Source organism: Oreochromis aureus, linkage group 7, assembly GCF_013358895.1.
Source record: "Oreochromis aureus strain Israel breed Guangdong linkage group 7, ZZ_aureus, whole genome shotgun sequence".
Lineage (NCBI taxonomy): Eukaryota > Metazoa > Chordata > Actinopteri > Cichliformes > Cichlidae > Oreochromis > Oreochromis aureus.
In genome coordinates, this window is record NC_052948.1 from 53,390,346 (window position 1) to 53,407,011 (window position 16,666).

The 16,666-nt window shown below is 37.7% G+C and overlaps 2 protein-coding genes across 2 annotated transcripts; one reads left to right on the top strand and one right to left on the bottom strand.

The window, feature by feature from the left end:
• Positions 1-1,015: 1,015 nt before the first annotated feature.
• Positions 1,016-3,018, bottom strand: LOC116315897 (proteinase-activated receptor 1-like). The gene is made up of 2 exons (XM_031734327.2): positions 2,795-3,018; positions 1,016-2,301 (listed from the first exon to the last, which is right to left on the bottom strand). The coding sequence occupies exons 1-2, from the start codon at positions 2,868-2,870 to the stop codon at positions 1,088-1,090; spliced, it is 1,290 nt and encodes a 429-aa protein (XP_031590187.2). The 5' UTR covers positions 2,871-3,018; the 3' UTR covers positions 1,016-1,087.
• A 7,924-nt stretch (positions 3,019-10,942) lies between these two features.
• Positions 10,943-11,924, top strand: LOC120441087 (proteinase-activated receptor 3-like). Its single transcript, XM_039614761.1, has 2 exons — positions 10,943-11,050; positions 11,518-11,924. The coding sequence occupies exons 1-2, from the start codon at positions 10,987-10,989 to the stop codon at positions 11,922-11,924; spliced, it is 471 nt and encodes a 156-aa protein (XP_039470695.1). The 5' UTR covers positions 10,943-10,986.
• The last annotated feature ends 4,742 nt before the right edge of the window (positions 11,925-16,666 follow it).

A 16,666-nucleotide genomic window follows, 5' to 3' on the forward strand; every position in this document is an offset into this window, starting at 1 on the left:
TCATTACATGAAGTTGTTATTATGTTGCTCTTTTTTTTCTTCTGCTTGTTTTCTCTTTTTTCTTTCTCAACAGGTGATCCAGGTGATTGATATATGTATTTTTTGTCTGCTTATTTTGTTGGTTTTTGTTTTTTGCCCTTTATCCCCATCCCTCTTCCCCACTGTTTTTCTTTCCCTTTCTTTCTCCCCTTTCTTTTCCCCAGTCAAGTCTGTCCCGTATTTAACAAGTGAAAATAAAATAAAATAAACAATAAAAGGTGAATCAAATGGACCATTACGGCAAGGCTGGGATGGTCCATTTGGTAAAGTAAATCCGTTGGGCATCTTTCTTCACCTTTAGACAATAATTCTGATGGCAAAAGAGCCAAACGGGACAGGCAAAAAAATAAATAAATAATAAAAAAAAAAAAGATGTAAGTGCCTCACTAGAAGTGAAGGTAGTGTTGGTCCAATCTTGGATAAGCATAGCAATATAGAACTGCCTACTGGAGAGAAAAGGACATTGGTGCAGTAGGATGAAGTGACACTTTCATAAGAAATTCATCAATGCACACTCTCACCAACAGAGGGAAGCATGAAACAAACTATGAAGGACAACATTTTTTGTTTTGGGGGGGGGCTGTAAATTATAGATGACATTGAGACATGCTTGTAGTGTGAATCAAAATCAAAATATTTATTCAGTGACAAAATGTTGCCAAAAAAAATAAAAATAAAACTGGTATATGTAGAAAAAACAAAAAGTCATAAGTAACTGCTTTTCACTGGTTATATATATATATAAGCACTTTAAAACAAGCCTAGCAAACAGTTTAAAAAAAAGGACTGAATAATACTTAAAATAAAACCAATACTTAATACAGAACAGTGAGCCTTTATATATATATAGGGTGCATAAAATAATAGTATTTCAAAGCAAAGTCTTATCTGAACTCCCTTCGTTTTTCAAAAGGCATAATTAGGAATCCAAACAAAGCTAAACCCTATATATAGGCTTAAATTGTTGTTTCATAACTACAAAAAAAAAAAAAAAAAAAAAAAAAAAATCACATTTAAGGATTCAATTAAAATGTCAGCTCAGTGAGAGTTAGATGAGTAGTTTCTTATATTGGCTGTCGAGGTTTTCTTGGAAAGAATCCACTTTAATTGAAGAGTTTATTTTTGAACTTTCTGTACAGCTGGATTTCAGCATTGGTCTGGTGCTGGACCTGCATGAAGTAGGTAATGAATTACTAATATCATTTCTCTTTGTAACCTTATGACACTTGAGCACGTTGGAGAGTTGTCTCTGGCACTGGGAGGATCCAAAGTAGTAGAGCAGGGGATCTAGGAGGCAGTTCAGACTTCCCAAACACAGAAACACCAGATAGAGTGCGTAAGAGCCATCAGGTGCCTCCTGGCTCTTCTCTGTTGTAAACTGCAGGTAGTGTGTGAGCAGCAGACAGTTTGTGGGCATGAAACACAGGACAAATATCAACAGCACTGTCAAAACCATCACTATTGCCCTTTTCCTTTTGTGTGAGCTTCCAGGGAGCCTTTTTTGGAGTTTGCTCAGCGACCAGATGACTCGAGTGTAGGACACCACTGTGATGAGCAGAGGCAGGAAGAAGAGGAGGCAGCAGAGCGTGAGGAAGTATGTCTTTAACCAGACGATCTTAGCTGTTGAGTGGACATCATGGCAGGTGGTGATGTTCAACTCACTGATGTGAAAAGTCTGGTCCGATGTAACAAGAGGCACAGAGCCAGCGAAGGATAACACCCACATGGTTATGCAGGCTATGATTGTGTTCCTTGGCCTCCTCCAAGCCAGAGAGTCAATGGGATAAACTACAGCAAGCAGACGGTCCACACTGATGCAAGCTATGAGAAGAACAGAACAATACATGTTCCAGTAAAAGGCAGCAGTGACCACACGGCACATGGACGGGCCAAATTTCCAGTTGTTGCCTTCAAAGTGATAGGAGATCTTGAAGGGGAGCATCAGTGCAAAGAGAAGATCGGCTAAGGCCAGGTTCAGCATATAGATTGCAGCTGGCTTCTTAGGACGGATCCCCCGAGCAAAGGCCAGCAGAGCACAGAAGTTTATTGGCACACTGATGGAGCAGACCAGCGTGTAGAAGGAAGGTAAAAGGATGGTGGACACAGGGCCAGTTAGAAACATCAGGGCCTGTTCCGAAAGTCCTTTTCTGTCTTTGGTACCATTTGAAGAACGATTTAATGTGCCGTTTTCATCATAATCTATTGGTTCATCCGTCACTGACTGGTGTAAGTCATACAAAAAGCCCCTTCCGCGTGGAGCAGCTGGGGAGAGAGAGAGAGAGAGGGGGGGGGGTCAGTCCGATCAAAGGTACAAGAAATGGTAAAGTTTTGGCTAATCCAACAGGAAGATTACAATCTTCATTTGGTATTAAACACTTTAACATACAAACATATACTACATTTTACTAGTTCCAGATTATACATTTCTAATTAATCTAATTACTTTAAGATCGGTTTTGTCCATTTAAAAAAATTAAAAAAAAAATCAATTTCAATTTTAACAATACTTACCAAATTTAAAATCGCTAATTAAATCATTCGTTGAAAACTTAAAAAGTACTCTTATTTGCTACTGTTTTATTATTTCTGCTTGGAAGGGAAAACACTTCCTCAATGACTTTAAATTAAAACAAAGAAAACCATCAATTTTATGCCGACTAAATGTAGCTAAATCAACACATAACATTCCCAGTGAAAGTTTTAAACAGTGTGCAGGGAAAGCCAGAGTTTTAAACAAAGTAGAAAGTTTTCTTACTTGCGTTTTCTCTTGCGTAGGCAGCACCGAAACACGACGCAAGGCACAGATAAACTAACAGAGACATCGGAAGCATTCTGCTCACCGGTGAAAAATAAAACCACTAAACGAGAATAAACTGATGAAATGTGCGACGTTAATACTCTCCGTACACGTTCCCAGTCTACCCAGGGTCCCTCTGCTATCGCTCTTCTACAGGAGCACGTCAAATGTGGCTTGTTTACGCCCAAATTTCGGCTGGTCAGATCCTATCGCGCCCCTCCACCAATCAGAGAGGTCTGCACTCAGACACATTCCTGTGGTGTGATGTCACCTTTCCAGTCACACAGCAAGGTCAAGATCTAATCAAAGACATGCGAGCAGCATCGACCCCCCAAACCTCGTCAACAAATTAGGACCGTTTTAATGATGTAAACGGTTAGAAAGCAGTTCATAGATTTTGTCTATTTTAAGTAAAAAAACAACAACAAACAAACTATTTTTTAAAATTATCCAATGAAACCTTTTACCTGTCTTGTCGTTTGTTTTAACACACGATGAAAAACAAAATTCGACTGAGAAAGGGCTTATAACTTAGCATATTTCAAAGAAAAAGTCACAATGTGTTTCAAATGGCACATTTAAAGCAGTGTGGGCTTTTTTGTTTGTTTGTTTTCTTTAGACAGTGAAGTTAGATGAGCCACATAAACTCTCCTCTCAACCCAGGAAGCGTGACTAACACTGCAGAAAGTTGTGTCCTTTTTTCGGACAGCACATTGAACTCTGCCTGAGAGCTGCATTCTATTTGATGAGTAATAAGAAACAATGATAATGAACCACAGTAACCTAGTAGTGAAGGCACAACAACAGCAATTTATTTATCACCACTTTAAACTGATCTGTTCTTTTTTTCTTTCTTTCTTTCTAGCCAAATATGAAAAAGCTGAGATTTTCTGTTCTTGTGATGTGAACATCCAGCAGCACATTTCAAAGTATTAACTTCTGGGAAAATGTTTTGGAATAAACAACTTTGTTTGAAGTGGTTTAACTTATCCCTGCAGACTCTTAACTGCTTCCTTTGTTTGTGACAGAAGGCAAATGGAAAGCTCTATAGGGTCATTAATTTTGGAGCAAATATATTTTCAGACAACAAAAGCCAAACTTTTTCCCCTTTCCTTCTTTCTATTTTTTTTTAACCCTTTGTGATGAGATAAGATGTTGCCATTACTTTTTTAGACATAATTATAAAATTATAAATGTGCCTTTACATTCTCTGTTCCCGGTAGCAAATTGCTCTCCACATTTTTTCCTTTTTTTGTCTCTGTGACCGTACATTTTTGTTTACTTGCCTATGTAAACTGTTTATCCAGATTGCAATTGCCTGTCTTTCCAGGAAATTACATGATGATGGCACTTCCCACTGGTGAAAATGACCAAGAGACAACCAATACAATAACCAATCATACAAGTTAAAGTAATGGGAGTTTTTATATTCATGTATCTGCTTCATAAAAATCTATATTTATAAAGTGCTGGGATGAGAACAGAGGACAGTATTTAAAACCATCAAAATGAAAGGCACCTTTGCCTTGAAATGTGCTGATTACTTTGTCTGTGTAAGATGAAAAGAGACTTCCTGAGGGAGGGATGGGAAGTAGGGATTGTCAGCAGCTGGACTTTTTCTCCTTGCTTTTTGCTTTGGGTTTTTGCTTTCATGCTTTTATATTCACTCAAACTCAGAGAGGCAACCCCATTTCCTCCCAGAAATATTGGTCACAATGACTTGTTTCTTATTTAAACATTCTTACATATATAAACATAAAATCTATAGTATCTGCAGTTTTTGCATTGGTGTATGTTACCTAAAGCAATAGTTTAACATTTTGGGATAAATAAATTTGCTTTCTTGCTGAAGGTGCATATCTTGCACAACTATAAAGACCCACCCAAAGTACTTGAGAATAAAGACTGGAAAGCAGGAAGTATATCTATTTATTTGTTTATTTTTGCAGGGCCTTTTTATGGCTTTATTTTTGATAGGGACAGTGAAGACTGACAGGAAAGTGGAGGAAAGAGAGAGGGGAAGACGTGGCAAATGGCCATGGGTCGGACTTGAACCCGGGCTGTCATATAGTCCATATATATCGCCTATCTATACCAGAAAAGCTCAGCAATTATAGCCTACATTATTTTCTTCATTAGGACTTCCTGACAAAAATAAAAAATAACCTGGAATCCCCGCCTGCCTGCCAGTAGCCCCTCTAAATCTCCAGCCTTAGTCCAGGAGTGAAAACTCCGTCCAATGCCACCTATTTCCTGGTTCATATCAATATAGACATCAAGCATGATTTTGTCCTGTTGAGATTTGAGGTTTTTTTCAAAGTAAAACAGCCGGTGCCTGCAGCAATAATATTTCTTGCATGAGACCAATCATGATTCATGTGTTATTAATCATGTTCATGTCTTCTTCATAGTCAAGACTGCGATTCTGGAGTCTGCTTGAAAACCAAGGAGTTTTGGAATACGTGTGCATTCTCTTGGATTTTGGATGTTCTAAATATCTAATTAATTATCTATCTATGCTGTGATCCTGCAATAGTTTACCTCAACCTCTGCTGAAGAAATGTGCTGCTTTCTCTGTGAGTTTTAAATTACATGGAAAGAAGTAGGTGTGCATATAGATAGTTAAAGCTTTTTTTATATTTATTGTATTCCTCTTGTATGCCTTAGTGCATGACGATTAATTGATGCAAAACCTAAGGTATTTCAGTCATGATTCACAAGGTATTGATCGTGTTAAAGTTTTCATAGTCAAGCCTTCAGTTCTTGGTGTGGGGCAAAAAACTGAGCAATACTGGCAGTAAGTGTGTATTCTGGTGAATTCCGTATGTTGTAATCATAATGCTGTAAACTGAACTTTCTCATGACTTCCTCAGTATGACTGGTGACTTGGCCATTCTTTAACATATATAAATAACAAATAATAACTAGTAGCAGAAAATTGGTTGGCAAAATGAAAGTCACAGTATTTACACAAAATGTATTGAAGACACATAACATTTGATTTTCACCAAGAAGAAGCAGAATTTGAAGTTGATTATTTTTTTGATGTTATCTAGAAACTTCTACATACACGATACCACAAAACCACTTAACTCAGGGTCCATGATGAAACATGATGAAGTCCCAAGGAAGCTATGTTAGTTAGTTCAACACAGCATTGCAGAATATGATTATATCCCCCGAAGGATGATTAATATACTTTTGGTAGCGCATTAGTGTTAGTGCATTAGTATAGGATTTTTTGTATGAGGATATCTTCTGAAATGAATTTCTACTTTTTGAACTGCTAAATGCACCACTTTGCTCTCTAGACACTCCCCAAGTTAGCTGCTGCTTTAGTGTTGGGCAGGAAGGAAGCATTATGCTTTCAAATACTTTTTTATTTCTTCAAACAATGAGTGTTGTGACAGTGTAGGAGAACAATAAAAATGATACTATAAGGCTCTAGGACTGGCAGTATATTTCTCTGGGTTAATGGCTGCCAGGAACTGTTTTCCTGTACATTTTTGTTGTGAGAAAAAGTACAGTTTGGTATGCACAGTAGAGGACATGTTGTTCCAGTAGCCTGCAAGGCTTGGGGAGTTTCTAAACTAACAGAAGTTCATTCGTGCAAATAGAAGGAGGCAGGATACAGACTGTGGGAGATTAGCTCCAGAGCAATGTCACTGGCAGACATCCTGCTTTCTGTTTTTTTAGCGCCTGTAACAGCTGAAACAAATGTCTTACTGTCGAAGACTTTAGCATTTGTTTTTCTTTCTGTTGGCAAGTGTATACTGTATTACTGTTTTTTTAATGAATACACCCATAACAATTTTATGTGCAAATACTCAGATATTTACTTTAATGTAGTTCTGAGAAATACAGACCATATAAAAAAATATATATCGGAAGAAATGTAACTGTTGGTGTTTACTTCTTTGAGCTGAATTAGAAATTGAGCATATTCATGTAAGTCATTACAACACATCAGCGCCTTTGAACAAATAGCATGTTCATGCCAGCCTATGCAACACGAGGGTTCTTGCACTTGATGCTTTTAATGTGTATCTTTAAAGGAGTCATAGCATTTCATTTGTTCCAGATTTCGTCATGTTACAGCCTTATTCCAAAATTTATTAAATTTATTTTTCAACTTAAATTCTATGCACAGTACCCAATAATGAATAATGAATGGTACAAGTGAACATGAACATGAACAAGAACAAGAAAATGTGTAAAACTCAGATAATCAAATAAGATTCAACAGCATGTGATTCAGCATATTTGAAGGAATTGAACTTCTCTAAATTCATGTTTTGTCCAAACAAATAAACAACAAACTACAAATTTCTGAGCTCATAAATCCACCATCTTTTTATAATGTTCATGAGCTGCACAGTTTCTGTCAATGAGAAGACTGGCACTGCATAGATTCAACCAGAGAGCTTCATGTAGGAGTGTATCCACTTAAGATTGTTAGAGTTGTCTGGCTCTACCAAACTCCAGAAATGCTGAGAATGCTGCTGAAATTTAAGCTGGACATCATTTTGGAGATTTATGATCTCCATCTCCAAAGGACCAACACTGAGAAGCTCAGCCATCTGCCCTGACAACTGACTAATGTCAACATCTAGGGATAAATGTCACAGAGGGCTCCAGTTTCTCAAAGCCATAGAATCTGTCTGAAAACTCCTGTCCCAGCTTGGACACCAGTTCACAGAATCTGTGTCCATTAAACACCTTTTCTGCTCCTGAATGGGACTCCAGTATCTTTGCAACTGAGATGAAGTGCTTAAGTCTTTTATTTATCTGCTGGATATAAAAAGAGAATTTAGCTGTGAACGCCTTCACAGAACTGATCATTTCAAACACTGTTTTGTCTCTGCCATGCAACTGCTAGTTCAGCTGGTTAATTCTTTCAGTCACGTCCACTAGGAAAGCCAGGTCCAACAGCCACTCAATATCGCTTAGTAGTGTGGTATCCTCTCCTCTTACTCACATAGACATTCACTGTGTATGCTATTGCTTCCTTGCAAGTAAATAAACGCGTTGGGACACATTACTGTGTGTCTAACTTCATAAGGGAATTTTTCTGACAAGTTTTCTGTTTTCTTTGTATTATTGTAGGGTCTTTACCTTACAATATAAAGCACATTGAGGCAACTGTTGTTGTGATTTGGTGCTATATAAATAAAATTGAACTGAATTGAATATATTGTAAAAGAACTCAAGAAGTGAAAAATGTCAATCGATACTCCATTTTCTAAGGCAGGCTAACTTGTTTGATAGAATTTAAGGTGTTTTTTTATTCCTCTCCTTGAGAGCAAGTGGCTACATGGATAAGTAGTTCACATATCTAACTATCAAGCAAATTATTTGAGTATGGGAGGAGCCATTAATGCATTGACAGCTGTGTCAGGAAGACTATCTGTTGCAATACTCTGTCAAATCAACTATATGTAAATAAGAGAGTGGTAACTAAAAGATGCTAAAGATCATTAGAGGGTATTATACGAGAACTGATCTGTGTCTAAGCTGGTTCACAGGGATCCACACACTTGCTGCTGAACACAATCTGACTGCTTATCTACTCTCCTTATTCTTATAAGGAGAATTTGTGTCTGAAAACTTCAATGTCAACTGCAGAGAGAGACACATATATCAGATTTTAGCATCTGTTGATCTAGAGCTGTGAAATCCAAAAATAGTACTTAGATATAGAATATTTCCGCTTGAAAAGATTACAGAAAGAGGAACTTTTTTTTTAGACTTGCAATCTGCTGAACTAAACTAAACTAAACTACTAAGTAAAATACAATATTTGCCACTAGAAAACAGGAAGCAGCAAACATAAGAAAAGAGCTGAGTATGAGATCTGACAGAGAACACAACAGCAAAATGTCAGACATCATTCAACTGAAAAATAGGCACATTTCTTCTTTGCAATTGGACAAAATATTTTCTTTTTCTAGAAAGAGCATTGGTCCACTGATTTAAAAGAAAATTAGAGAAAAGTGAAAAAGGAAGTGCCCCCACCCCCACTCATTTCTCATTAACACTAAAAAAAAGACAGAGTTAAATAAAGTTTAGCATGTTCCTGCTGGCAAGCATATATCTACAAGTACCTTGAAGAAATATCCTTTCTTCTATTACAGATAGGATCAAGATGACAAAAACACAATCGCATAATTTTTTAGAGAGTCACATTAACGTCATGTCATCTTTCTTGTTTCAAGACTCTGTTGACAATAATTAATTTCCTAGGTTGACCTTGATCAGACAAAAGTACTGATGTCAAAGGAAAGTACTGGAGTACTGATTTATTTTAGTATTTTCAGTGTTTGAAAGTGTTCCTGTTTCTTTATGTTTTGACTGTATCATACCACACTTTTACTAACCAAGTAACTAAAGAGGAAGTTGGCAAGCACTTTTCCCCAAAACCACTGTGACACAATACAGTTTTAGCACATGACTGTGAACAGCACATTTTTCCTCACCTTGCCCTCTAGTGACAGTACACAGAATTCCATGGCAGCAGAGTAAAGGCTTACAAGATTTAAATGACACCTGCTGTATGATAGCGTAGTAGTTTACACCTTTTTAACATCTGGTGTAAAAATGTGATAAATAAAATATGCAAAACTACCCACTGTGGTAACCCCTTGTAAACAAGGGATACTACTACTAGTAGTAGTAGTAGCTTCTCTTCTACTGTTGTGTAGAAGAGTGCAGATAGACTTTTATATTCTGTAGTACTGGAAATTTTAACCTTTGCAGAAAGAGGTGAAAGGTATTATATTGCTAAAAATCCCTGGAAGTCAGAGCCATGGGAAGGTCCTTGAAGTTGAGGGTGCTGAAGTAAGAGCGTGCATGTATTGAGTTGGGGGTAGTAATTTCTGAGGTATAAAATATATATAATATATTCCATCTGACTCCGCTGCACACAGCAGACAAACATAAACAGCCAAAACTTAACTGAACTGGTTGCACAGTTGAGAAAAATACTTAACACAGTATTTGTGTCCTGTTTGTTTTATTACACCAGACACAGAGTCTGCTAACTCCAGTCCAATCTCTAGAAATCTTTAAAAACTAATACACCTACTGGTAGAAAAAATAATGAAAGGTCACTGATGAGGGGAGAGGGAGCAAGAGACTGAGAGATGGATTGGGGGCATGGCTGCAGTGATCCAGATGCTGTGCTGGTCCATCGTGGTGAAGAGAGAGAATATAAACTATAAAGTATAGAATATAAACTCTCAATTTGGCAACTATCTTGACTGTCATTAATTCTATGATTAATTAACTTTCAGTGTCAGTGTCAGAAATGTTTTTTTCTTTTTAAAATTCAGTAATGTATTAATTATAATGGAAGATATGATAAACATGACATTAAAAAGTAAAAGTGAAAAATATATTCAAACATTAGTTAGATCCCTTTGGAATCTAACTAATGTTAGATGGAGTTGGAATGAGTGAAGAAGCAGCCAGCGCCCAAAGAAACTCTGGAGAACTATCAATTAAGATCATTTAAAAATATTTACAATGTAGTCTGGCTACTTGGAAGAAATATGTAAAGAAAAAGCTTGAATCCTCTACACAGCACTGTAATATGCCTTTATTGTAACATTATGTGGTTTGATTCACTGCAGTGGCCAACTTTTAGAACAATTAGTCACACCAGGTCATGTATAGATAAACTTTGTCATGAAATTCTTTTGCATAAATATTAATATATCATGATTATTAGTTTGCTGTAAATAAACCTTTTGTCCTTTTATGTTTTGTCATATCAGATAAATGTGTCATATCTTACATACTATAGGCTCCAGGCCCTCTGTAGCCCTGACAAGTATAAGCGAAAGAGGATGGATGAATATTTTCATTGGTCACAAATTTCTTGTGCCAGATATCTCTGACTGTTACTGAAACATAACTTAAGCACAGCCTTTATCATATGGAAGGAACAAATTAATGTTTTGACTTCCTGCAGTGGTGTGGCTGATATTTGTCTCAGTTTGAGATATTTTGAGTAAAAGGATGTTGATATTATCTCTGGATGTTATTAGTCTAAAGACTGGCATTACATTGCTGAAACAAATGCACCACTGGAAGGAATGTGTAGAAATGTAGATTTGCACATTTCTATTCGAGGGAGAGAGAAACAAAATATGGGGAAGATACTTGTTTTATTTGTTTTTGCTCTCTGCATAAGCGGTACACAGCTGAAAAAAGGTAAGAGAAGTTTATAAAAATGTAAGAGCAGATTTAAGTGTTTTTTCATGGAAATTGACAGTTAAATTTCCACAGTTTCATTATTAATATAAAAACACATGATTTTGTCATTGAATGGTTTATTATAGAATGGCTTTGAATAGTTAGTCAAGCATTGCCTTGTGCGGCATTGCCTTGTGCAGCCAAGCATTGCCTTGTGTCAGTTTGAAAAGTTTCTATATTTTCTGTCATGCATATTCATCTTTGGTTTTTCAATCACAGAAACAAGCGTGGCACTGAGAACAGTTTTCTATTAACAAAATATATAAGTACATGAATTACCATTTCAAGTTGTGTTGCATTGTCCATAGACTGTATACAAATACGCTTGGAATCTATGTTGGTACAAATATATTTGAAAATCATTTATATTTCGAATGAACAGCATTTTCATTTTTGTGTTGGTTGTTTTTTTTGTTTTTTTGCAGCAAAAAAGAGGTGGGGGGAGCAGAAAAACAGCTCTGAGGTTGCTTTTCCCATGCCCAGAACATTTAAAGGAACCCCAGTGATTAACATTCAGCCCTTCCTAAATGGGACTCAGACTTCCTTTCTAACTTATTCCCCTCCAGCTCTGCACTTGCTCAACAACAGCACCGTGGGGTACCTCGGTGGTTCTCTGAGCACCCGAGTCATCCCCATTATTTACACATTGGTGGTTACAGTTGGGATTCCAGCCAACATGTGTTTGCTAGTGACTAAAATCAGAAAGGTGTCTTCTGCCATCCTCTACTGCAGCCTGGCTGTCTCCGACCTCTTCCTCCTCCTCTCCCTCTTCTTTAAGGCTCACTACCATTTCCATGGAAACCACTGGGTTCTCGGAGAGACTGCTTGTTGAGTTGTTACGGCATGTTTCTACGGCAATTTCTACTGCTTGGCCATGACGCTGGCTTGCATCAGCATTGAACGCTACCTGGCTGTGGTATACCCATTCATATAGAAAAGTATGCCCAAGAGGCTGTGTGCTGCCTGGGTGAGCCTGGCTCTGTGGGGGGTGTTTGGTGTCGCAATCATCCCAGAGCTCATCGTCCAGCAGAGCTACTGGCTCCCTCAGCTCAACCGCACAACCTGCCATGATGTGTTGCCCCTGGATCACAGCTCTCATATCTTTCTGCTCTACTATCACCTGATTCTTATCATCTTATTTCTTATGGTTCCGCTGGTGGTTACAATTGCATGTTTTGCCCGAATCATCAACGAGTTAACAAGATCACACTTTGACTGGGGAATGTACATCAAGGCCAGCTCACTTGTGTTTAGTATCTTCCTGGTGTGCTTTGTCCCCCCTGGAGTCTTGCACTTTCTTCATTATGTCCAACTGTTTGTGGATGGATCAGAAACTTTGTATGTGTACTTTAATGCGGCAGTGTGTTTGTGCTGTGTCCATGCCTGTCTGGATCCCTTCCTTTTCCTTCTCGTGTCCAAGGCTGCACACTCTAGGTATCATTTTAAAACTTTCAAGAGCAAGACACGGAGCAGTGTCTTGTTAACACGTAACATGTAGACTAAGTGTTAGCAATAAGTAATTATGACTTTTTATTTTTGTACCCCATCATGAGGAAAATGATTCTCCTTGGCTGCTATCCAAAGAGAAATCAAAAATACCCATTCTATTCATTTAAAACTTGCAGTTTACCTGAACCTCATTTTATCTTTGTTTAGTTTATGTGTGTGTGAGACACATATACAATTGGAAATGAAAAAAAGAAAGCACTAACAGGTCAATTTATTAAGTACAGCTTACTAGTACTGAAATGGACACCATTTTGCCTCCAGAACTCCTTTAATTCTTCATGTAATATTTTCAACAAGATGCTGGAAATATTCCTCAACAATTTTGCCTATATTGACATGAAAGCATCTCGCTGTTGCTGCAGATTTCTCAGCAGCACATCCATGATGCATGATGTGATTAGCCAAGAAGTTAGCTATTGCTTTTAAAAACTATCACAAATTAATCAACATGAGTAACCTAAATCTTGCTAAGAGCAAACCTAACTTGATAATATATTTGTTATATTGCATAAATAATAAAGAAAATATCTGAAACGCTTACCATTTATTCCAGAAGAGAGTTTTTGAGGCATTTTTTCTTTTCCCTCCATATTCCAAAGCTATGACATCACAATAACATGAACGGTCAGCTGCAATGTTGATCCTGGATGAACATTATTAGGATGGAATGCCACTGGGTGAGACCATGTCAACTGTAGCGTCAGTTGTATTTTCTTAGCTGACAGGAGTGGCATGTGGTGAGGTCTGCCTCTGTTGCTTCTGCTATAATCTTTCTGCTTCAAAATTCAATGTGTTATGTATTCACAGATTGTCTTGTGCATACCATGGCTTTCACAAGTAGTTTTTTGAGGTCCTGTAGTCTTTCCTTTCAGCTCAAAGCAGACCAGCCATTCATTCTGACCTCTGGCAAGAAAATGACCCAAAGAACTGCTGCTCTCTCAATATTTTGTCTTTTTCTAACCAGACCATCACTTAAATCACCTCTTTATCAGGACATCTTGACTACATCTGCAGGTTCAAATGCATTGAGGTGATGCCACATGACTGGCTGATTATGTATTTGCATTAAGGAGCGGTTGAACAGGCATGCCTAATAAAGCCAGTTTGTGGATATTAACTGACATTTCCCCCATTTTTGGGCCAACAGTGGGCCTCATTAAATTCCAGAAAGAAAAAAAAAAACAATACAAAAATATTCAATGTGTTTGTCAGCAGGATTCTGACTCTTGTTTGGGTTTATCTCAAGGAGCAGCTCCACACACAATAAACACTGCTGTGTGATTAGATGTTAAGCTAACACACTTATTTTGCAGGCAAGCCAGTATTTCTGGTAAACGCATTTTTTATCTGTGAAAAATCAGCACACTTAAATTTCCTCTTGCTTACTTTGGCTCTATAAGTAGCACATGACGTTTATTTTCTGAGTCTATAATACTAAAGGCCTTCCTGATGAACACTCCTGATGTTGCGCTGAGGCTCATAGTTTAAAATTTGTACATTAAATTATGTGAAAAAGCACAATCTTTCTACATGTTGATCTATAAATTGTGTTTAGGAGAAAAGGTTGTGGGAGTCACAAAAGCTGTTTGGGGGAACAAAAGCATAACAGCTGAAAAGAGCTCATGCAGGAGACATTATGTCACAAAATGTGGCATAAGCCAAAGAATATCACTTCCATGTACTGGGTTGGCCCAATTTTTAATTTTCACTAATGGATGCATTTATTATTAATGTGGGTCAGTTGCAATCCACATTCACACAATGTGAGACTGAAGATTTCATTGTAGTCCAACTTCCAGCTATTTAGACTTGGGTGGGAACTAACTGGAGCTTCACAGGCTTTTCCCGAAAACCATAGGAGGAGAATTTCAAGGAACAGAAAACAAAAGCAAAAGGAAGACACTGGAAGGTACTAAATTTTTAATTTTCAAAAAGTCTATTAAATTATTGATAGAAAAATCAGGGGCAGCACGGTGGCACGGTGGTTAGCACGGTTGCCGCACAGCAAGAAGGTCCTGAGTTCAATTCCACCATCAGGCCGGGGTCTTTCTGTGTGGAGTTTGCATGTTCTCCCCGTGTTTGCGTGGGTTCCCTCCAGGTACTCTGGCTTCCTCCCACCGTCCAAAGACATGCAGTTTGAGGTGATAGGTTAATTGGATAATCCAAATTGTCACTAGGTGTGAATGTGTGAGTGAATGTGAGCGTGAATGGTTGTCTGTCCCTGTGTGTTGGCCCTGCGACAGACTGGCGACCTGTCCAGGGTGTACCCCGCCTCTCGCCCTATGACAGCTGGGATAGGCTCCAGCGCCCCCCGCGACCCTGGAAAGGATAAGCGGAAGCGAATGGATGGATGGATGGATAGAAAAATCAGTTGAATTAAAAGGCTGTGTATTACATGGTTTACTGTCAACATGCATGGGGGCAATAAATATGTGAATGAAAAATTAAGGTGGCTGGAAAACAGTTCAGGTAAGCTTATTACATTAAGTAATTTTCATATTTGTTAATCTGAAAGTGCTGTGAGCCTGCACCTGCTACACTTGCCTGTTTTATTAAACTAGACATGATCATATTATTATTATTATTAACAACTTTTTTCAAGCTCCATCTTCTCTGCATCATATAAGTTGACCAAGGTGGTTAACAAGATGAAACTGTCATGATGCTAAATCACTCAAGCTCATTTAATTGCTAATGCTAACAGACTAATAACTGATGTCAGAACTGTGAAAGCTGAGCTGGCCTCTCGCTAGCCCAGCTTCCGTCTTTGTTAACAGGACACTGACACGCCCTCAGAGAAAGAGAAGACTGCACTTTGTTATGAGATGAAATAAGCACAGTCTACAACAGTAATAGTCAATTGTGGCCACAAGATGGCAATAATGTAAAAGATGAATGCACATATTATTGACAGGTGAGGAGTTTTACAATAGCGCTGTCTGAGATTAAAGGAGAGAGAGATCCCTTCATGTGAAGAAGGATAGTCTCCTGTGACAGACTGAATGTACTATCAAGCGAAAGCCAATCAGAATGCTCCCTGCTGGCACGAGGAGACTACTGGTGGAAGGGGAGTGGAAAGGGATCATGGTGGAAAGACTGGAGCTAAAGTGTTGCTTAGAGTTTTGGGGGGGTGTTCATATATTTTGTCCAGAATGTGTGCGTGCAGACAATCAGTAAATAAATTCATATTGTGCTTGTGATAGCATAGTTTGGTCCAACTTTCCATGTGGTCACTGTTGTTTATATTTGCGTCATTGGACAGTTCACTACTTTGCGTGCTGACACTTGAACAAGCTCATATGACTTGCATAGTTTAGGGAATACTTTGTGACTTTATTGTTGGTTCACTGTGTAGACATATAGCAAGCACTATCTATATGTTAGAACACATAGCACTGAGGCCTCAGTACTCATTATTGCTTTAGAATCTGTTTATTTTAAGTATTAATTTCTGGCGTTATGTTTGAGAAATAAGCAGTCAGAAAAATAAGATCATGTCCAAATAGATGTTACATTGCAGGTTTATACAGAAAATATTTATCTGTTTATTATTATGTCATTTATTCCTTGTTACAGAGCCATGCCCCTTTACATACAAACAACAGCGCAAGTAATTTATTTTTTACACTTAATTTCAGTAAACTGCATTATTTATCATTCCCCAAACCTATTCCTTAAATCTACTGCAATACTTTAGTACGTTTTAATTTAAGTTTATTTATAATGGCATTTTATAGATATTACCATGATTTGTTTGGCCACAAACAAATCATACAAATTTGTAAAAATTCGGATGTTGTCATATCCGTTTTACTTAAAAAATGAGTAGTCTGAGGGTTTGTGTGAACAGAGTGACTTAAAATCAAGTCATACTAATACACAACTGTAGTTTTATAACAAATCTAAAAGACTTTAAATAATTGGTTAGTCAAATTATTAGACTTTGAGATTATTCCTTTTAACGGCCCAATACGAGTAGGTGGGCATGTATTGTGTAGCTTCATGTTTACCATTCTCTTCCATATTAGAGCCTTCAAGGGGCTGCTGTTATGATTTGGCGTGAAT

Bases quoted from the DNA above. Each gene is read 5' to 3' on its own strand.
- LOC116315897 (XM_031734327.2), bottom strand. From the start codon at position 2,870: ATGCTTCCGATGTCTCTGTTAGTTTATCTGTGCCTTGCGTCGTGTTTC. The intron at 2,302-2,794 runs GTAAGAAAACTT...CTCTCTCCCCAG, and splicing joins CTACGCAAGAGAAAACGCAA to CTGCTCCACGCGGAAGGGGC.
- LOC120441087 (XM_039614761.1), top strand. From the start codon at position 10,987: ATGGGGAAGATACTTGTTTTATTTGTTTTTGCTCTCTGCATAAGCGGT. The intron at 11,051-11,517 runs GTAAGAGAAGTT...GTTTTTTTGCAG, and splicing joins CGGTACACAGCTGAAAAAAG to CAAAAAAGAGGTGGGGGGAG.